The sequence below is a fragment of the Bombina bombina genome, chromosome 8, assembly GCF_027579735.1.
Source record: "Bombina bombina isolate aBomBom1 chromosome 8, aBomBom1.pri, whole genome shotgun sequence".
In the NCBI taxonomy this organism is placed as follows: domain Eukaryota; kingdom Metazoa; phylum Chordata; class Amphibia; order Anura; family Bombinatoridae; genus Bombina; species Bombina bombina.
In genome coordinates this window covers 248,342,568-248,365,519 of record NC_069506.1, presented here as the reverse complement: position 1 = coordinate 248,365,519, position 22,952 = coordinate 248,342,568, and the positions used below count along the sequence as shown (strand labels likewise).

The 22,952-nt window shown below is 38.1% G+C and overlaps 1 protein-coding gene across 2 annotated transcripts in view; it reads right to left on the bottom strand.

Moving 5' to 3' along the window:
• Positions 1 to 8,838, bottom strand: part of LOC128639088 (B-cell receptor CD22) — a 281,839-nt gene extending 273,001 nt beyond the window's left edge. For both annotated transcript variants that reach the window (XM_053691238.1, XM_053691239.1), the window contains exon 1: positions 8,731 to 8,838. In XM_053691238.1, coding sequence (XP_053547213.1) covers positions 8,731 to 8,773 — 43 coding nt within the window. In that variant the 5' untranslated portion in view covers positions 8,774 to 8,838. The remainder of the gene's footprint in view (positions 1 to 8,730) is intronic.
• Positions 8,839 to 22,952: the final 14,114 nt, after the last annotated feature.

Sequence of the window (22,952 nt, the reverse complement as noted above, 5' to 3'; positions counted from 1 at the left end):
GAGGCTGAGTCCTTACCTCCACACAGAGACTATGACTGTCCTATTGATCTTATACCTGGAAGCTCCATACCATACTGTCATATATATCCGTTGTCACAGCCAGAGTTAAATCATTTAAAAGAATATTTAGATGACAACTTGAAAAAAGGGTTTATTAGACCTTCCACCTCCTCTGCAGCTGCAGCAATGTTCTTTGTAAAAAATAAAGATGGCAGTCTTAGGCCTATCATCGATTATAGGCAGTTGAACAAATGCACAAAAAAGAACAGATACCCCCTGCCCCTCATACCTGAACTTATTGAACGTTTACAAGGTGCCACAGTTTTTACTAAACTAGACCTCAGAGGTGCCTATAATTTGATCAGGATGAGGGCAGGGGATGAATGGTTAACTGCATTCCGTACTAGATACGGTTTGTATGAATACACTGTAATGCCCTTCGGGTTGTGCAATGCCCCAGCGACATTTCAATGTTTTATAAATGATGTCTTTCATGATTTGTTAGATGTCTGTATTGTCGTATACTTGGATGACATCTTGGTTTATTCAAATTCTCTACAGGCTCACATTGTACATGTCAAACAAGTATTAACACGTTTAAGGGCACACCATCTCTATGCAAAGCTTGAAAAGTGTATTTTTAACACAAACACCATATCATTCCTTGGATATTGCATCTCACCAGCTGGAATTTCAATGGAGTCAAGCAAAGTGGACGCTATCACTAACTGGCCTATTCCACGTAATAAAAAAGATGTTCAAAGATTCCTTGGCTTTGCGAACTTTTATAGAAAGTTCATTAAAGATTTCTCTCTTATTGTCAGACCTCTCACTACGCTAACACGTAAGCAAGTTAAGTTTGTTTGGAATCAAGATGCTGATCATTCCTTTAATATTCTAAAAAGTAAATTTGTCTCAGCCCCTATTTTACAATTTCCAGATCCCACATGTCATTTTACGCTGGAAGTTGATGCTTCTGAGTTTGCTGTGGGGGCTGTTTTATCTCAAAGACATTCTGATAAAGAACCTTTGCATCCTGTCTCCTACTATTCTAGAACCATGAGTTCAGCTGAGATTAATTATGGAATTGGTGATAAGGAACTTGCAATCAAATCAGCTTTGGAGTTTTGGCGACACCTCCTGGAGGGTGCAACATATCCAATCACCATCTATACTGATCACCGTAATTTAGAATATTTAAAATCAAACAAGACCCTTACTGCTCGCCAGGTTCGATGGAGTTTGTTCTTTTCTCGTTTTGATTACGTTATAACTTATAGACCAGGATCCAAAAATATGAAAGCCGATGCTCTTTCTAGAAAAGACCCTCGTCCTACTGATGTGGTTTCTCCTTCATCTATCATACCTTCGGATAGAATTATTTGTCTAACAACTGATTTTAAAACCACTCTACAAGAACATTTAAGGTATGATTCATCTTTGGATCAATTGGATGTACTAAAACATTCGGACAACTTATACTACCATGGCACTCTATTATATATACCTCCTTCTCTCAGGAATGAGGTACTTACCTTTGCCCACGACTCCTTGTTGGCTGGTCATCCTGGAGTTCATAGAACTGCTCATTTGATTAAAAGGAATTATTGGTGGCCTAAGATGCATGATACTATTCAACAGTACATTGAATCCTGTATGGTATGTACAACTAAGAAACATCAGCATAAGAGTCCCTATGGTTACCTTCTCTCCTTACCAGTACCAGATAGACCTTGGGCAGCGATTGCTATGGATTTCATCATTGATCTACCTTCATCAGCTAATTATAACACCATATTAGTAGTAGTGGACTTATTTTCTAAAATGGCACATTTCTTACCACATAGAGGATTGCCTACAGCTTCAGAAACTGCCTCACTTTTTCTGGATCACATTGTGAAATTACATGGTCTACCTGAGTCAATTACCACAGATAGAGGTACGCAATTCACTTCAAGGTTTTGGAATCAACTGTGCTCCTCTCTCAACATTTCCAAACGTTTGAGTACCGCTTATCATCCACAAACGAATGGTCAAACTGAAAGGACAAATCAAACATTAGAGCAGTACCTTCGTTGCTACTGCACCCAACAACAAGATAACTGGCATTCTCTACTTGCTACTGCCGAATTTGCCCATAATAATGCTGTAAATTCGTCAACTAAAATGACACCATTTTACATCAACTATGGATTTCATCCTTCATATTACCCAAATCGGACCAACAATTCCAACATGCCTATAGTCAATGATCTTGTTAACACCATTGCCACTAATTTCACAACATTGAAACAAGTCTTACAAGAAGCTCAGGCTGTTCAGAAACACCATTATGATCTACGTAGATCCAAGCCCCCAGATTACAAGATTGGCGACAAAGTCTGGTTAAGCACTAAACATTTAAGGTTACAAGTTCCTTCTAAAAAAACTCGCTTCTCTATATTTAGGGCCTTATCCAATACAAAAGGTCGTCAATGTTAATGCTGTAGCACTTCAGCTACCAGATTCTCTAAAGATACATTCCACGTTTCTCTCTTGAAACCGTACAGTACAATCAGAGACAAGACTCAGAATGACACGGTGGATCCTTCAGTTATTGATGGCATGGAGTATGAGATTGAGTCTATCCTAGACTCTCGTTACCATCATAATCAACTTCAATATCTTGTCAGTTGGAAAGGGTTTGGTCCGGAGGAGGACTCTTGGGAACCTTCCACTAATGTCTCTGCTCCCCGTCTTGTCTCCTTGTTTCATCGTAGGAATCCTGATCGTCCTGGTCCTTGATCCGCGGAGCGGCTCCTTGGGGGGGGGGGGGGTGTCCTGTCAGGGATTTATCTCTTTTCATGCTGTACCTTTAAGAAAGTGAACTCACTAGCCCTATTTAAGGCTCCTCCCAACAGAACTCATTGCTTGGTAATTTGTTGCTCAGTGACAAGCTGCTTCTGAAGAGACCTAGCCGTTTATACAACTCTGTATTTCACTTCATTGCTCTCCAAACTCACCCTGAGTTTCTGCCTGCTTGAATCAACCTGCAGATGTTCTTTTGTGCCTGAAGATTTTCACAGTTTATTCCAGTCAGAGATTTCTCAGTCTCTCTCCTGTATTGAAGTTACTCCCTGCAGCGTGTGACGTCACGCCCGACATTCTCCCGCCGCGGTTCTCTGTCAGGCTCGCTGTGATACCGCTGGGACTGTTTGCTGTCTGGTAACAGTATTACTCTGCTCATTTGCCATCTCCTGTAATACTGGTCTGTATATATTGCATTGTATGAACTGTGTGTACTGCTGCAACTTCATTACACTCAAGCTTGCCATATTAACTGTGTAACTCTCACCTGCTGGGGATTCATATACGCTTCAGATGACAAATATGCACTAAACTATTTCTTCTACTTACTAACTTGCATACAAATAACTGTGACAAAGATTCATATTGCTACCATTTCTCATAAACGGACTTCCTAAGCATACTTCAGTCTTTATCACAATTAACCTTCATATCTGCTTGCAAATAACTGTTTGTATAACTTCAACTTTACCTGTTTCATGAGATTAACACAGCTTCTTATGCTTTCATTGAACAAGTTTGGAAATAACTAATATTCATTATCAAATTATGGTTTACATAATGCCCTCAGCTTGATTTATACATTCAGATAACAAAGTACTGTGTGATTTTTGGTGTGTTTGCTAAAGCCTGCTGCATAAACTATTTTACACTGCTTGTGTGTGTGAATTAAGGCACCTGCAGTAATTAACTCTTTCACTACTGTTGAAGTTACATTCCTCTAAGAATTACTCTCCTTTCTGCTGCTAGCAGTCATTGTTGCGTGAAGGTTCAGTTTTCACTCAGCTACCCTGCTGTAGTGACCCTCAGATCAATGAGCATATCAGGGTTCCCTTAAGTTCAATCTGTGGGAATCCGAGGTAAGGTGTGAGACTGAGTGGTCCTACATTAGCAGTAAGCTGTTGTAGTAGTGTTTTCTAAAAGAACTTAACAAATCCTAACACTTTGGTTTCTTTGTTTGAAGGTCAACATACCCAAAACTTCTCTCTTGGGAGTTATTATAGATTCAGTTACTATGAAGATTTTTCTTATAGATTAATGCAAGCTCCAGATTCAATTGGCTTGCCAGAAGCTTGTCTTTAAATTGCCCTTCATTAGCTCAGTGCATGGCAGTAGTTGGTCTCATGGTAGCAGTGTCAGTTGCCATGCCATTTGCAAGATTTCATTTGCGACCACTACAACTGTGCATGCTGTGTCTGTGGAATGGAGATCACTATGATCTATCCTAGATAATTCACTTAGACTCTTTCTTGGTTGATGTTTCCCCACCCGGTATCTCTGGGCATGGGGTTCCATCATCTGACCAGGACAATAATTACCACAGATGTCAATCTGTCTGCATGGGGTCTTCAGAGGGCTCAGGGTATTTGGTCACATCAAGAAGTGACATTAACAATCAACATCTTGGAAGTAAGAGAAATCTACAATGCACTACGGGCATGGCTCCTGCTTTGTTAAGCCCCATTTATCCGCTTTCAATCTGACAATATAACAATGGTAGCTTACATCAATCATTAAGGGGGTACACACAGTTCCCTAGCAATGCAGGAAGTATCTTGTATTTTTACTTAGATGGATGTACACCATTGCACAATTTCAGCCATTTACATCCCAGGAGTGGACACCTGGGTAACAAATTACTTTGGCCATCAGGCTATCCACTTAGGAGAATGGTCTCCCAATCAGGAGATCTTCAACCAGTTAATAAGTTGTTGGGTTTGTCTGTAGATAGATCTCATGGCCTCCCATCTGAATTATAAACTTCCAAGATACAGGTCGAGATCAAGGGATCCTCAGGTGAAACTGATAGATGCTTTGGCTACTCCATGGCAGCATCATCTAGTTTATTTGTTTCCATGGATTGTTCTTCTTCCCAGAGTAGTAGTGGAGAATGTTGTGATGATTCTCATAGCTAACAGCATGGCCCCACAGAACCTGGTATGCAGACCTGGTTCAGATGTCCAGAGCTCCTTTGTGGTGGCTGCCAAAGAGGCAGGGACCATTCTTTTATCAAAATCTGCAGTCTCTCAGCCTAACTGCATAGAGATTAAACGGTTGATTCTTTCTTAGAAGGGTTTCTCTGAATCTGTCATTGACACTTTGATTGAGGCTGGTAAGCCTGTGACCAGACAGATCTATCATAATGTTTAGAAAGTTTATTTGTCTTGGTGCTCTGATCGAGGTCACTCCTGGTATTCTGTGAGAATTCAAAGGGTTGTGCAGTTTTTTCAAGAGGGCATAGACAAAGGTTTGTCTGCTAGTTCTATTAAAGGTTAGTTCTATTAAAGGTCAGCTCTTTCTGTTCTGTTACACAGGAATTGATCTTGTTTAACAGATATTCAGTCCTTTGTACAGGCTTTAGCAAGAATTTGACCTGTGATAAAGCCTATTGCTCCTCCTTGGAACCTGAATTTGGTTCTTTGAGTGTTGCAACACCCTCTATTTGAACCGATGCATTCTTTAGACATCACAATGATATCTTGAACGGTATTGTTTTTGCAGGCTATATCTTCCGCCAGAGGTGTTTCAGAGTTATCTGCTCTCTCGTATAATTTGCTTTATTTGGTGTTCTATTAGGATAAGGCTGTTTTGCGTATTAGGTCCATTTAAAAAAAAAAAAAATTGGTTTCAACAGGGAAAATTAATCAAGAAATGTTTGTTCCATTGGTATGTCTTAATCGTACTTCTGCTAATTAGCATATTTTCCATCATTTGGATGTTGTTAGAGCTTTGAAATTCTATCAACAAGTGACAAAGGAATTTTGTTAGTCTTTCAGTCTGTTTGTTCTATGTTGTGGTAAATGTAAGTGCCAGAAGGCTACGGCTGTGTCTTTGGCCAATTGGTTAAGGGGTTTGATCCACAAAGTTTACTTGGAGGCAGGTCAACAACCTCCTGGCAGAATTACTGCTAATTTCACTCATCCTCTTTCTATCTCCTGGGCCTTCAAGAATGAGGCTTCTGTAGAACAAATATGCAGAGCTGCAACCTTGTCTTCATTGAATACCTTAACCAAGGTTTATAATTTTTATGTGTTTGCCATTTTGTTTTTATGTGCCAAACATGTCTTCCAGTAGATCTCTAAGGTCTGACCTGTAGGTTACAAGACTGTTGTGTGATGTTATATTTCCCTTTTAACCAGTAGTGATAGTATAAGCACAAGTGTATTCTGCTTTACTACAGTGACCTCAATTAAACAAAATGGTGATTCATTAGAAGAATATTAGCCCCTGGATTAATAGTATATTAAACAGTAAATAAATGCTAGATATAATTATACATTAGAATCAAAGATTAGCCTGACAAAAATATTAAGATGTAAGATATAAAACAGGCAATAAAGAACTGTGCAAAAAAGGCTATGTGGAATATAGGCTTTTTAAAGTAATTATCTACAGGATTTACACACTGCCTTGTTTGCACACTTTCTTTTATTGCATATTTTAGTTCTGTCTCTAATTGTCCTCAGCAGAAGAGATAAATACAAAAACAGGTTGCAGCATGGTGGTACCTAAATTGGACAAAATGAATAAAGAAAGATTATTAACCTGGGCAACCCTGCAATACATTTCAAAGATATTGTTAACATACATAGGGCTAAATTACAAGTGAGATGCTAACAATTTCGCAAGCAATTTTCATTCCCCTGATATTACAAGATTAGCGACATCACGATAGCTCTAGCACAATCACCTCTTATACTTCAATCCTTTCTGCAATCTAACAGCTGTGGTAAACTGGGTTCTGAAAATAAAAAGTTGCACAAAACAGAACAAAAATACATTACAAAGTACACTATTAACCCCTAAACTGCCACCCCCCCCACAATGCAAAGAACCTAAATAAACTAATAACCCTTAAGCTGCCACCCCCCACATTGCAGTACCCAAATAAAACAATTAACCCCTAAACCGCCAATCCCACCACAACGCAAAGTTCCTAAATTAATTATTAACCCCTAAACCCCCATCCCCTCACATTGCAGTACCTAAATAAAACTATTTACCTCTAAACCCCCATCCCCCACAATGCAAAGTACCTAAAAAAAACTATTAACCCCTAAATTGCCATCCCCACACAAAGCAAAGAACCTAAAAAAACTATTAACCCCTAAACCGACACCTCCCCATATCATAGTATCTAAATAAAATTATTAACCCCTAAACCACCATCCCCCCGAAATGCAAAGTACCTAAAAAAAATAATAACCCCTAAACTGCCATTCCCCCGCAATGCAAAGTACCTAAAAACTAATAACCCCTAAACCGTCCATCCACCCACACCGCAGTACCTAAAAAAGGTCTAATTTTCATTGAGGTGGTAATGTTTGGAATCTGGGTGTAAAACCATTTATCTCCATTAAAGTCAATGGAGAATTTGTATGTTACCACCAGTTTCCAAACTTTACCAACTCAATGGAAACTAGCCCTAAATCTATTAACCCCTATTTCGCCATCCCCCCACAACACAAAGTTATAAACTATAAACTAAAACCCCTAACCTAAAAACCCCTAACTTAACCCAAATTAAAATACCCCTAAATTAACTAAAACAAATTCCAAACTACCTAAAAAAAAAAAAAAAAAACCTTACTTGTAATATTCAATAAAAACCTAATCTTTTTTTTGTTTTTTTTGTATTTTTTAAGGGGCATTAGAATAGGATTACATTTTTTTATTTTTGGTCACTTTTTTATTTTCTGTAATGATATTTTTTTTCTGTAATGGTAGGTTATTTTTTTTCTGTAATGGTTGTTTTTTTAAAAGGTAAGATTATTATTTTTTTTTTTTTCATGTACTTTTTTTTAAGGTAGTTAGTATTTTTTTTAGTTAATTTAGGGGTATTTTTATTTGGTTAAGTTAGGCGGTGTTAGGTTAGGGGATTTAGTTAGTTTATTACTTTGCATTGTGGGGGATGGTGGTTTAGGGGTTAATAGGTTATTTAGGTACTTTGCATTGTGGGGGGATGACTGTTAGGGGTTAATCGTTGTATTTAGTGTTTGCGATGTGGGGAGAGGGCGGTTTAGGGGTTAATAGTTTATTTAGGTACTTTGCGTTGTGAGGGGATGGTGGTTTAGGGTATAATAGTTTTATATAGTGTTTTGCAATGTGGGGGGATGGTGGTTTAGGGGTTAATAGTTTTATTTAGTGCTTCCGATGTGGGGAATGGCAGTTTAGGGGTTAATAGTTTATTTAGGTGCTTTGAATTGTGGGGTTGGCGGTTTAGGAGTTTATAGTTTAGCGATTAATAGTTTATTTAGGTATTTTGCGATGTGGGGGATGGTGGATTAGAGGTTATTAGGCTAGGGGCTTATGGTAGGGTGTTTTTTTAACATTTTTTTCGTTTTCTTAAGTAGGTTGTTAGGGTTCTTTTCCACTGTTTTGTCTCCATTGATTTCTATGGGGGAACACATGCACGCACACGTGAAAACTCAGTTTAGGATTTTTGTGCTTTTCAGGTTACCACTAGCGGAAAATATGTTTTTTTTCCAACTTGTAATACCAGCGGAACCCAACAAGTGCAAAAAGCCTAACGCTAGCGATATTTTCGCTATTGCAAAAAAATAATTTACCACGGCACTTGTAATCTAGCCCACTTTCTTTAATCTAGAAATTTTGCATATAAAATACAGGAAATACTGTTGCTGACAAATTATAATATTTTACCTTGAAAAAAAATGAAGAAAAGCACATTCTGTGTTAGACCCATGATGCATAAAGTGATAGTGTTTGAAATGTTAAATATAGTCCTTTAATATGCATTATTTCTTCTGCATTTTCCTGTATGAAAGAAAAAAAAAATAAAGACAGCCTAAAATTGCTATGTATATAATATGTTTGTTTCATAAACAAGTCATGTCTCATCCTTTTATACCCAGTTGTTTATACAAAATACTCAATCCTTGGCTAGCTTTGTGTAAAACTGACAAGATATAGTTTTTCTATTATTGTGTTACTGTGCTATTTTTATCTATTAGTTTTTGTTTTTTTTAAATAAATGCAAAAGTAAAGTAAAAATTAAACATCCATAATTTAGAAACATCAGGGAATTTTAATTTTACTTTAAAATATACTACTATTATCAATTTTACTTTGTTCTCTTTGTATCTTTTGTTGAAGAGAAAACTTTAGTAAGCTTGGGAACAGCAATGCACTACTCCGAGGTAGCTGAACACATGTGAGCCAATGACAAGAGACACATATTTGAAGTCTAACAGATAGCTCACCATGCTAAGGCACTGTGGTTTAGCTCTCTAGCAACCCAAGGGTTGCAGGTTCAATCCCCGGCAAGGTCCACTCTGCCTTTCATTCTTCCGAGGTCGATTAAATGAGCAGTGCCTTTAGACCCTTACGGGTGTTTAGCCGTGCTTTACAAGTACCAAATATGTACATACAGTAGTATGTGCAGCTACTTATCGCTAGCTCGAAGGACTGGAGCATTTTTAGGCCTAGATTTAGAGTTCGGCGGTAGCCGTCAAAACCAGCGTTAGAGGCTCCTAACGCTGGTTTTGGCCGCCCGCTGGTATTTGGAGTCAGTGATTAAAGGGTCTAACGCTCACTTTACAGCCGCGACTTTTCCATACCGCAGATCCCCCTACGCCATTTGCGTAGCCTATCTTTTCAATGGGATCTTTCTAACGCTGGTATTTAGAGTCGTTTCTGCAGTGAGCGTTAGAGCTCTAACGACAAGATTCCAGCCACCTGAAAAAAGCAGGAGTTAAGAGCTTTCTGGCTAACGCCGGTTCATAAAGCTCTTAACTACTGTACCCTAAACTACACTAACACCCATAAACTACCTATGTACCCCTAAACCGAGGTCCCCCCACATCGCCGCCACTCGATTAAAATTTTTAACCCCTAATCTGCCGACCGCCACCTACGTTATACTTATGTACCCCTAATCTGCTGCCCCTAACCCCGCCGACCCCTATATTATATTTATTAACCCCTAACTTGCCCCACACAACGTCGCCGCAAGCTACTTAAAATAATTAACCCCTAATCTTCCGACCGCAAATCGCCGCCACCTACGTTATCCCTATGTACCCCTAATCTTCTGCCCCTAACATCGCCGACCCCTATGTTATATTTATTAACCCCTAATCTGCCCCCCACAACGTCGCGACACCTACCTACACTTATTAACCCCTAATCTGCCGAGCGGACCTGAGCGCTACTATAATAAAGTTATTAACCCCTAATCCGCCTCACTAACCCTATCATAAATAGTATTAACCCCTAATCTGCCCTCCCTAACATCGCCGACACCTACATTCAATTATTAACCCCTAATCTGCCGACCGGAGCTCACCGCTATTCTAATAAATGTATTAACCCCTAAAGCTAAGTCTAACCCTAACACTAACACCCCCCTAAGTTAAATATAATTTTTATCTAACGAAATAAATTAACTCTTATTAAATAAATGATTCCTATTTAAAGCTAAATACTTACCTGTAAAATAAATCCTAATATAGCTACAATATAAATTACATTTATATTATAGCTATTTTAGGATTAATATTTATTTTACAGGTAACTTTGTATTTATTTTAACCAGGTACAATAGCTATTAAATAGTTAAGAACTATTTAATAGTTACCTAGTTAAAATAATTACAAATTTACCTGTAAAATAAATCCTAACCTAAGATATAATTAAACCTAACACTACCCTATCAATAAAATAATTAAATAAACTACCTACAATTACCTACAATTAACCTAACACTACACTATCAATAAATTAATTAAACACAATTGCTACAAATAAATACAATTAAATAAACTATCTAAAGTACAAAAAATAAAAAAGAACTAAGTTACAGAAAATAAAAAAATATTTACAAACATAAGAAAAATATTACAACAATTTTAAACTAATTACACCTACTCTAAGCCCCCTAATAAAATAACAAAGACCCCCAAAATAAAAAATTCCCTACCCTATTCTAAATTTAAAAAGTTACAAGCTCTTTTACCTTACCAGCCCTGAACAGGGCCCTTTGCGGGGCATGCCCCAAGAAGTTCAGCTCTTTTGCCTGTAAAAGAAAACATACAATACCCCCCCCCCCCAACATTACAACCCACCACCCACATACCCCTAATCTAACCCAAACCCCCCTTAAATAAACCTAACACTAAGCCCCTGATGATCTTCCTACCTTGTCTTCACCATGCCAGGTTCACCGATCCGTCCTGGCTCCAAGATCTTCATCCAACCCAAGCGGGGGTTGGCGATCCATAATCCGGTGCTCCAAAGTCTTCCTCCTATCCGGCAAGAAGAGGACATCCGGACCGGCAAACATCTTCTCCAAGCGGCATCTTCTATGTTCTTCCATCCGATGACGACCGGCTCCATCTTGAAGACCTCCAGCGCGGATCCATCCTCTTCTTCCGACGACTAGACGACGAATGACGGTTCCTTTAAGGGACGTCATCCAAGATGGCGTCCCTCGAATTCCGATTGGCTGATAGGATTCTATCAGCCAATCGGAATTAAGGTAGGAATTTTCTGATTGGCTGATGGAATCAGCCAATCAGAATCAAGTTCAATCCGATTGGCTGATCCAATCAGCCAATCAGATTGAGCTCGCATTCTATTGGCTGTTCCGATCAGCCAATACAATGCGAGCTCAATCTGATTGGCTGATTGGATCAGCCAATCGGATTGAACTTGATTCTGATTGGCTGATTCCATCAGCCAATCAGAAAATTCCTACCTTAATTCCGATTGGCTGATAGAATCCTATCAGCCAATCGGAATTCGAGGGACGCCATCTTGGATGACGTCCCTTAAAGGAACCGTCATTCGTCGTCTAGTCGTCGGAAGAAGAGGATGGATCCGCGCTGGAGGTCTTCAAGATGGAGCCGGTCGTCATCGGATGGAAGAACATAGAAGATGCCGCTTGGAGAAGATGTTTGCCGGTCCGGATGTCCTCTTCTTGCCGGATAGGAGGAAGACTTTGGAGCACCGGATTATGGATCGCCAACCCCCGCTTGGGTTGGATGAAGATCTTGGAGCCAGGACGGATCGGTGAACCTGGCATGGTGAAGACAAGGTAGGAAGATCATCAGGGGCTTAGTGTTAGGTTTATTTAAGGGGGGTTTGGGTTAGATTAGGGGTATGTGGGTGGTGGGTTGTAATGTTGGGGGGGGGGGGTATTGTATGTTTTCTTTTACAGGCAAAAGAGCTGAACTTCTTGGGGCATGCCCCGCAAAGGGCCCTGTTCAGGGCTGGTAAGGTAAAAGAGCTTGTAACTTTTTAAATTTAGAATAGGGTAGGGAATTTTTTATTTTGGGGGTCTTTGTTATTTTATTAGGGGGCTTAGAGTAGGTGTAATTAGTTTAAAATTGTTGTAATATTTTTCTTATGTTTGTAAATATTTTTTTATTTTCTGTAACTTAGTTCTTTTTTATTTTTTGTACTTTAGATAGTTTATTTAATTGTATTTATTTGTAGCAATTGTGTTTAATTAATTTATTGATAGTGTAGTGTTAGGTTAATTGTAGGTAATTGTAGGTAGTTTATTTAATTATTTTATTGATAGGGTAGTGTTAGGTTTAATTATAACTTAGGTTAGGATTTATTTTACAGGTAAATTTGTAATTATTTTAACTAGGTAACTATTAAATAGTTCTTAACTATTTAATAGCTATTGTACCTGGTTAAAATAAATACAAAGTTACCTGTAAAATAAATATTAATCCTAAAATAGCTATAATATAAATGTAATTTATATTGTAGCTATATTAGGATTTATTTTACAGGTAAGTATTTAGCTTTAAATAGGAATCATTTATTTAATAAGAGTTAATTTATTTCGTTAGATAAAAATTATATTTAACTTAGGGGGGTGTTAGTGTTAGGGTTAGACTTAGCTTTAGGGGTTAATACATTTATTAGAATAGCGGTGAGCTCCAGTCGGCAGATTAGGGGTTAATGTTTGAAGGTAGGTGTCGGCGATGTTAGGGAGGGCAGATTAGGGGTTAATACTATTTATGATAGGGTTAGTGAGGCGGATTAGGGGTTAATAACTTTATTATAGTAGCGCTCAGGTCCGGTCGGCAGATTAGGGGTTAATAAGTGTAGGTAGGTGTCGGCGACGTTGTGGGGGGCAGATTAGGGGTTAATAAATATAACATAGGGGTCGGCGATGTTAGGGCAGCAGATTAGGGGTACATAGGGATAACGTAGGTGGCGGCGGTTTACGGAGCGGCAGATTAGGGGTTAAAAGTGTAATGCAGGGGGCAGCGATAGCGGGGGGCGGCAGATTAGGGGTTAATAAGTGTAAGGCTAGGGGTGTTTAGACTCGGGGTACATGTTAGAGTGTTAGGTGCAGACGTAGGAAGTGTTTCCCCATAGGAAACAATGGGGCTGCGTTAGGAGCTGAACGCTGCTTTTTTGCAGGTGTTAGGTTTTTTTTCAGCTCAAACAGCCCCATTGTTTCCTATGGGAGAATCGTGCACGAGCACGTTTTTGAGGCCGGCCGCGTCCGTAAGCAACTCTGGTATCGAGAGTTGTATTTGCGGTAAAAATGCTCTACGCTCCTTTTTTGGAGCCTAACGCAGCATTTGTTTGAACTCTCGATACCAGAGTTAAATTTATGGTGCGGCCAGAAAAAAACCCGCGGAGCGTTAACAGCCCTTTTACCGCCAAACTCCAAATCTAGCCGTTAGTGTTTTAGCAATCACTCAATTTAAACAGAAATGTTTTGTTTACCTATCAAAACTTTATATATTTTTTTAAGTAGAAAACCTAAGGTACTGACCTAGGCCCATTTTGGTATATTTCATACCATCATTTTGCCGCCAAATGTGATTATATAGAAACAATTGTTAACTTGTTGTACGAGTGAAAGCAAACTAGTATATTTCCAACTCTGTTAAATACAATCTGATCTAAAGTTATTGACTGAGGACACCCCTAAAGTGTAACACTGTTATTTCTGTATAATGCAAATGGTACACAACAAAATCTGTCAGTAGTAAACAACACATGCATGACTAGGGGGTGTGTAACTAAGAAGCGTTCGGATTGGCGCACACAAGGGGAAGTCGCAGAGCTAAGCCGGCTACTTAGTTTGTGGATCATCAGGAGCTAAACAGCTGATCAGTGAAGAAATGGGGTGTACCCTGTGCTAATGTGAATGCCTCTTGCTCTCCTCAGTGGGTTCCCTAGTAAACGCCAAAACAGTATAATAGTAGAAAAATAGAGGGGAGTGCCAAAATAGGCTTGAGGTGGGTAATGGTAAATATGCACTTTTAATCAACACATAATATCTAATACAATAAAATACATGGATCCATGTTACCTAAAAACAATGAAGACAGTGCATCTTAATGCATATGGTAATATCACAGTGATAGCAAAAAAATGTAAAAATAATGATATACAGTTGTTAAAAAATGTTAAAAGATGATATACAGTTGTAACAAATACAGTGGTTTAAAAGAATAGGCAAATTTACATAAATGGATATCCTGGTATCTATGACGGTGGAGAAAGTCAATACCCACTCCAGGATTGACTTTCTCCACCGTCATAGATACCAGGACATCCGTTTATGTAAATTTGCCTATTCTTTTAAACCACTGTATTTGTTACAACTGTTTATCATCTTTTAACATTTTTTAACAACTGTATAGCATTATTTTTACATTTTCTTGCTATCACTGTGATATTACCATATGCATTAAGATGCACTGTCTTCATTATTGTATTAGATATTATGTGTTGATTAAAAGTGTATATTTACCATTACCCACCTCAAGCCTATTTTGGCGCTCCCCTTATTTTTCTAGGTAAACAGCTGATCCAAATGTCTTGAAAAAGTCTGCAGGAGGACAGACGAAACACGTAGACGGGATCTACAAGTTTGAGCTGTACACATATACCCTGTATGGTGGGACTCTATAACGAAAGATTGCCCTGGTTATATATACCGTATGCTCCCAGACAGTGAGCAGAGGGACAGCATAAGGAGAAACGATTGGAGCATCTAGTCTAATGAAAAACTAAACAGAGATTCCTAAATTGTTGAGCCTCTTATCACTAGCATCTAGTAAGTGCATTGTTTTTTTTTTTATGCGTGAATAAATTGAAACTACAGGTAGCCCTCACTTTATGCCGGGGTTAGGTTCCAGGAGGAATGGTTGTAAATTGAAACCGTTGTAAATTGAAACCTAGTTTATAGTGTAAGTCAATGGGACGTTAGCATGTTAGATAATATTGGTTCTGCACCTATTCTATCTATTTCAATCTGCAGTGATTAATAAGCAGTTAGACACCCTCACCTCAAGCAGTTGGACAGGAAGATAATAGGGAAGTGCCTGCTAAATTTTGCTTGATAGATCTGGTCTGATCTGTGTACACAGATCAATTTAAGGCTGTTAAGTTGCATAACTTTGCTGCAAAACAAGCGGACAGCTCCACCTACTGGCTATTTTAATTAGTGCATTGCTTTCCAAAGCATTTCAATAGCAGTCACATGACTGAAAAAAAAGGTTGTTATTCTGAAATGGCGCAAATTGAACCGGCGTAAACCGAGGGCCACCTGTACTTCACTTGAATCAAGGTGCACTCTGTGTTCTTATTTTGTAGTTTTAATTTTATCACAAAATGGGTTTCTCACTGAAATTATTTACACACACATACTGCAGTTATAAGACAAATGGTTTCAAAAGGTTCTCTTTGGTCCCCTTTGTTCAGAAATAGCAGACATGCATGGCTTTGCATTTAGTTTTTTGGCAATTAGAAGGCCACTAGTTGCAGCTGTGCACCACACTTCTTTAATTCTCGACTGTGAAGGTGATAGTTAGCTGGTAAGGGAAATAGTATAGTAATATAGGAATTACCCTCCCACCTGACACTCCCACCACCTTGATCCCTCCCAAATAACTCTCTCCCCCACTTCACACTCCTTACCACCATCTTAGGGATGGGCAGAGAGTCTGCCAGAATGCACTTTAGGGCTTTTTATTTCTTTTTTATCGACTGTGTAAGGATCTCCCCTAAACCCTCCCATCTCCCTGATCCCTCACAAACAGCTCTCTCCCCCTCCCAACTAGTGGTGGTCATCTTAGGTACTGGCAGCTGTCTGCCAGTATCCACTTTAGAGTATTTTTTTACTTTTTGCTTTGCTGTAGCATAGTGTTCCCCCCTCCCCCACCTGATTTAACTTTTTTTCTGTAGTGTAACATCCCACCCCTCCCTCTCCCTTTCAAACATTTTTTTCTTTTAGCTTAGGGTCCCCCCTCCATCCTCCTCCCACCCCTCAATCTTCTTTTTTTCCCTCCCCCCTACGCCTCTGGGCAGCCCACCCTTGCTGTTATATTATATATACATGTGTGTACATTTGTATTCATGTGTTTATAGGTGTATATATATATCTGTAAATACATATATATATATATATATATAAATATATTATATTATATAAATATATATATATATATATATATATATATATATATATTACAAATCCATATTTAGACATGTGCATGTATGTACCCTTATGGCTTATGTTACAGTCCTTTGCCTGTCCTTTTTTTCTTACACCTGAGACATCATATCTTTGAGCCATAATAACTTTTTTGTGCAATATTTTATTAAATAATTTTTATTAGATGATGTTATTATCAGTATAACTGCATTTTTTAATGTATTGTTGATGTGTTTTGTGACATTTTTTTGTTTTGCAAAACATCTAACCACAGCTCTAAGGAAGCAGTAAACATCCTAGCATAAATTGTGATTGCGCTCAGACTCATTTACTTTCAACTTGTAATACCAGCACAATTTAACCTGTGCGCAAACAAGCATGAAAAGCCAATATCGCTTGCATGCAAACGTTTGTGCTCCACTCGTAATCTGGCCATGTATAAGATTGTTAAAGGTATTCTTGCAAAACTGCTTTCATGTAGTTCTCCAGACACGTGCATGCTCCTGATCCTATCTGTTTTTTCAACAAAGGATACCAAGAAAATTAAGTAAATTTGATCATAGATTCAAATTTGAAAATTTGATTAAAAAAATGATAATTTGTCTGAATCATGAATGAGAAATCTTGGCGTTTCTGACCCTTAAACAATAAGGGAGGTGGAAATTCTTCTTACCCAATTTTAGATGGTATAAACTAGATTTTAATTAAATACATACAAATGAATAAGTTCCATGTTTTTTCATTGCTACTTAAATGTAACCCTTTAAAATCACAACAGGCTCAATAAGACAAGTGTAATCATAGACAATATAACACTGAACACAAAGAGAAATACCAGCAAATTATTTATTTTTTTGTTGACTCTGAAGAAATGGACAAATCAAAAAGACCCAGATGCTCTCTCTGAAGCAGAGATCCTGTTTAAAATGAATTTAGTATCACTTCACCTATATTTTTCACCAATTCGTTTGTGGGCATTTGCCCTGCCATTTACAGCCATAGCTGAGAAAAGTTCTTAATGGATGAAATCTCACTTATGAAACAAAGAACTTTTAAAGCGGAAAACTATTACAATTGCAATAACTTTGTAAAAACATACTAGAAAATTGCTTCATATAAATGCATGCAACTTTAAAATATTCACACAAATGTTTTTTTGAAAATCCAGTCTTGCTGGATGAAAAGGAAGGTTTTTTAGAGATATAAGAGAGGGGCTGCACATTAATCTTCTGGGGCGTTCCTTGGATCTGATTGGAATTTTGGGCCGCCAGCAGGGGGGTGTCAATCAACCCGATCGTACTCGATCGGGTTGATTTCCGGCGAAGTCTGTCCGCCTGCTCAGAGCAGGCGGACAGGTTATGGAGCAGCGGTCTTTGTGACCGCTGCTTCATAACTGCTGAAGACTCGCCAGAAACACGGGGCATCAAGCTCCATTCGGAGCTTGATAAATATGCCCCATGGAATGTCCATAAAGCTCATATGGAATGCCTATTTATTTGCTACGTCATCACCTTTAATAATAAAGAAAAAAAAAGAAAAAAAATTCTTAGTAATAACCTATATGAGCTGAAGGGGGCATACTGAGCATGTATATACAGTGTATATATATATATATATATATATATATATATATATATATATATTATACTGTAAAATAGTATATTATGTATTTTAAGTAAGTTTGTGAATTAAATAAAGTATGAGACCTTTGGCACTCAAAAATTTGTGTACATACTGTATAGGAAGGAACAAGTTAAGTTATTCTCTAATGTGATATCTGTATTATAACTCAGATATTGGGATGAACACAAATTAAGGCCTCAGTCACAATCTTTACAAGATTTGCTCCCTAAAATGGACCTCATTTATGAAGCTGCAAAAGCAGTTTCGGGCCCTAGCGTCTTAAAGGGACACTGAACCCAATTTTGTTCTTTCGTGATTCAGATAAAGCATCCAATTTTAAGCAACTTTCTAATTTACTCCTATTATTAATTTTTCTTCGTTCTCTTGCTATCTTTCTTTCAAAAAGAAGGCATCTAAGCTATTTGTTTATTAGTGGGTGAATTTATCCACCAATCAGCAAGGACAACCAAGGTTGTTCACCAAAAATGGGCCGGCATCTAAACTTACATTCCTGCATTTCAAATAAAGATACCAAGAGAATGAAGAAAAGTTGATAATAGGAGTAAATTAGAAAGTTGCTTAAAATTGCATGCTCTATGTGAATCACAAAAGAAAAAAATTGGGTTCAGTGTCCCTTTAAGACCACTGCTATTTAACCTCTCCACCACCTAAAATGTGGTAGAAAGATCGGATTGGGATAATTGACAGCCCCTGGTTGCTCGTGATTGGCCGTGCGAGAGTAGGGGACAGCCTTTACATATGAATATATTATCCAAAATGGTGTTGTTTCTATTTTAGTGTGTATTGTACATGTGTAAAATAACTGTTACATTTCAAATGCCTTGGAATACTCAGACATAAGTCAATTGGATAAGGAAAGAAAGATAAAAAGAAAAACAAAACTGTTGAAAAGCATAAAGAAAATGGATTATAATCATTTTGTACAGTATTTGTCCCAAGCATAGGGTAACCTCATAAAACATTTTCAACTCTAATAAATCCCATGATTGTGCTTGGCTCAAACTTGAAAAATACATATTGGAAGACAAATACCCACTGAAAAAATCAGAGGATAGACTGTGGTCAACCTTTAACCCCTTAATGACCGCAGCACTTTTCCATTTTCTGTCCGTTTGGGACCAAGGCTATTTTTACATTTTTGCGGTGTTTGTGTTTAGCTGTAATTTTCCTCTTACTCATTTACTGTACCCACACATATTATATACCGTTTTTCTCGCCATTAAATGGGCTTTCTAAAGATACCATTATTTTTATCATATCTTATAATTTACTCTAATTTTTTTTATAAAATATGAGGAAAAAATGGAAAAAAACACTTTTTCTAACTTTGACCCCCAAAATTTGTTACACATCTACAACCACCAAAAAAATCCCATGCTAAATAGTTTCTAAATTTTGTTCTGAGTTTAGAAATACCCAATGTTTACATGTTCTTTGCTTTTTTTGCAAGTTATAGGTCCATAAATACAAGTAGCACTTTGCTATTTCCAAACCACTTTTTTTCAAAATTAGCGCTAGTTACATTGGAACCCTGATATCTGTCAGGAATACCTGAATATCCATTGACATGTATATATTTTTTTTTAGAAGACATCCCAAAGTATTGATCTAGGCCCATTTTGGTATATTTCATGCCACCATTTCACCGCCAAATGCGATCAAATAAAAAAAATTGTTCACTTTTTCACAATTTTTTTCACAAACTTTAGGTTTCTCACTGAAATTATTTACAAACAACTTGTGCAATTATGGCATAAATGGTTGTAAATTCTTCTCTGGGATCCCCTTTGTTCATAAATAGCAGACATATATGGCTTTGGCGTTGCTTTTTGGTAATTAGAAGGCTGCTAAATGCCACTGCGCACCACACGTGTTTTATGCCCAGCAGTGAAGGGGTTAATTAGGGAGCATGTAGGGAGCTTGTATGGTTAATTTTAGCTTTAGTGTAGTGTAGTAGACAACCCCAAGTATTGATCTAGGCCCATTTTGGTATATTTCATGCCACCATTTCACCACCATATGCGATCAAATTTAAAAAAGCGTTACATTTTTCACAATTTTAGGTTTCTCACTGAAATTATTTACAAACAGCTTATGCAATTATGGCACAAATGGTTGTAAATGCTTTTCTGGGATCCCCTTTGTTCAGAAATAGCAGACATATATGACTTCGGCGTTGCTTTTTGGTAATTAGAAGGCCGCTAAATGCTGCTGCGCATCACACGTATATTATGGCTAGCAGTGAAGGGGTTAATTAGGTAGTTTGTAGGGAGCTTGCAGGGTTAATTTTAGCTTTAGTGTAGAGATCAGCCTCCCACCTGACACATCAGACCCCCTGATCCCTCCCAAACAGCTCCCTTCCCTCCCCCACCCCACAATTGTCCCCGCCATCTTAAGTACTGGCAGAAAGTCTGCCAGTACTAAAATAAAAAGGTTTTTTTAATTTGTTCTTTTTTTTTTTAGCATATTTACATATGCTGCTTTGTAGAATCCCCCCTTAGCCCCCAACCTCCCTGATCCACCCCCAAAACAGCTCTCTTACCCTCCCCCTCTGCATTATTGGGGGCCATCTTGGGTACTGGCAGCTGTCTGCCAGTACCCAGTTTAAAAAAAAAAACGTGTTTTTTTAAAACAAAAATAGAAATTCTGTAGTGTAGATTCACCCCCCCTAACAGACAAACCCCAACACCTTAATTGATTCATAAATAAAAAAACTTTTATTCCCTTTTGTATGCTTTTTTTTTTTACTTTATTCTGTAGTGTAGCGGTTCCCACCCGCTCCCTCCCCGTGCACGCGCCCGCCCCCGCCCTTCCGTGCACGCGCGCGCCAGTGCGCGCCCCCGACCGCCCACGATCCCGCCCCTCCTGCACGTCGCCAAGGCCATCGATGGCCACCACCCGCCTCCCACCAGCCTCCCACCCACCAACGCGGTAAGCCAACAATCTCCGGTGCAGAGAGGGCCACAGAGTGGCTCTCTCTGCACCGGATGGCTTAAAAATGTTATTGCAGGATGCCTCGATATCGAGGCATCACTGCAATAACCGGAAAGCAGCTGGAAGCGAGCAGGATCGCTTCCAGCTGCTTTACAGACTGAGGACGTGCAGGGTACGTTCTCAGGCATTAACTGCCTTTTTTCTGAGGACGTACCCTGCACGTCCTCAGTCATTAAGGGGTTAAAGAAACACTAAAGGGAAAATTAAACTGTTATTGTTTAGATAGAGCACACAGTTGTAAACAACTTTCCAATTCACTTCCATTATCAAAATGTGCACAATGTTTTATTTTCACACTTTCTGAAGCACCAGCTCCTACTGAGCATGTGCAAAAATTCACATTATATATAGATATGTGCATGATCGAAAAATTTGTTTCGGTTCGGTTCGGATCGATTCGGAGGTTTTCGAATTTAGTTTCGGATCGATTCGAATTCGGAAAACTTTGAATGAATTTGTTTCGGATTCGTTTCGGATTTATTCGGATTCGAAAAAATTTGGCTGGATTTGGTTCGATTCGGTTCGGTTCGGAAATTCGGAATTTCGGTATGTGTGCTGTGTATTAGACTAGTATTATGTACTGTATATTAGGTGTAACCCATAGCAGAGTGATATAACCTAATATACTGTACAATACTAGTGTAATCCATGTCCATCCGAATTTACCAAATAAATCCGAACTAATTTGGATTTATTCGGTAAATTCGGCAGTATTTTAATTCAGAAATTCGGTTCTATCCGAATCTCCGAATTTGCAGAATTTTCTGAATTTCCGAATCGAACCGAATTGCACATGTACGTACGTATATGCATTTCATGATTGGCTGATGAATTCCAAAATACACAAATTATTGCTCTGAATAGACTAAAGATATCACTTAGCTACCTATAAAAGTGAAAAACTCTCCTAATTTACTTTTATCACAATGCTTTAATATGTAGAAGTATCCGTGTCCTCCATTGTTTTGTAGATCCTTCATGGTCATTTTGCTTATACTCCACTGCTAGGATAAACCAGTCTAGTGATCCTCCAACTTCAGAGTCATGTGAACGTGATGTTTTGCTTTCATTCCGCTGCACACTGTGCCTCTTATCTGGTCATTTATTTTATACTCTCTACCAGTAATAGTGGTCATTATTTTTTTCTTTGTCTGAATACAGTGCACATATGGCATGGAAAGAAACCTGTTATTTTATCTCCACCCAAGTTAAAGGGACACTGAACCCAACATTTTTATTTTGTAATTCAGATAGAGTGTGAAATTTTAAGCAACTTTCTAATTTACTCCTATTATCAATTTTTCTTCGTTCTCTTGGTAACTTTATTTGAAAAAGAAGGATCTAAGCTTTTTTTTGGGTTCTGACCTCAGGACAGCACTTTTTTTATTGGTGGATGAATTTATCCACCAATCAGCAAGGACAACCCAGGTTGTTCACCAAAAATGGGCCGGCATCTAAACTTACATTCTTGCATTTCAAATAAAGATACCAAGAGAATGAAGAAAATTTGATAATAAGAGTAAATTAGAAAGTTGCTTAAAATTTCATGCTCAGTCTGAATCACGAAAGAAATTTTTTGGGTACAGTGTCCCTTTAACATTGATTTTTTTTTTACTTTTCACTAAACTATAATAACTTGGGGCTAGGATTTTCTTAAAATGATTCACTCTTCTATATACTATTTCTGGAGTGTTTTTAACAAATCCACATACAATGTGCTCATGCAGAAGAGAAGATAGCACAGTCCGTAAAACATGGGGACAAATCATTCTTTAGAAATATCAGTGAAAGAAGAAAAATAAGGTAG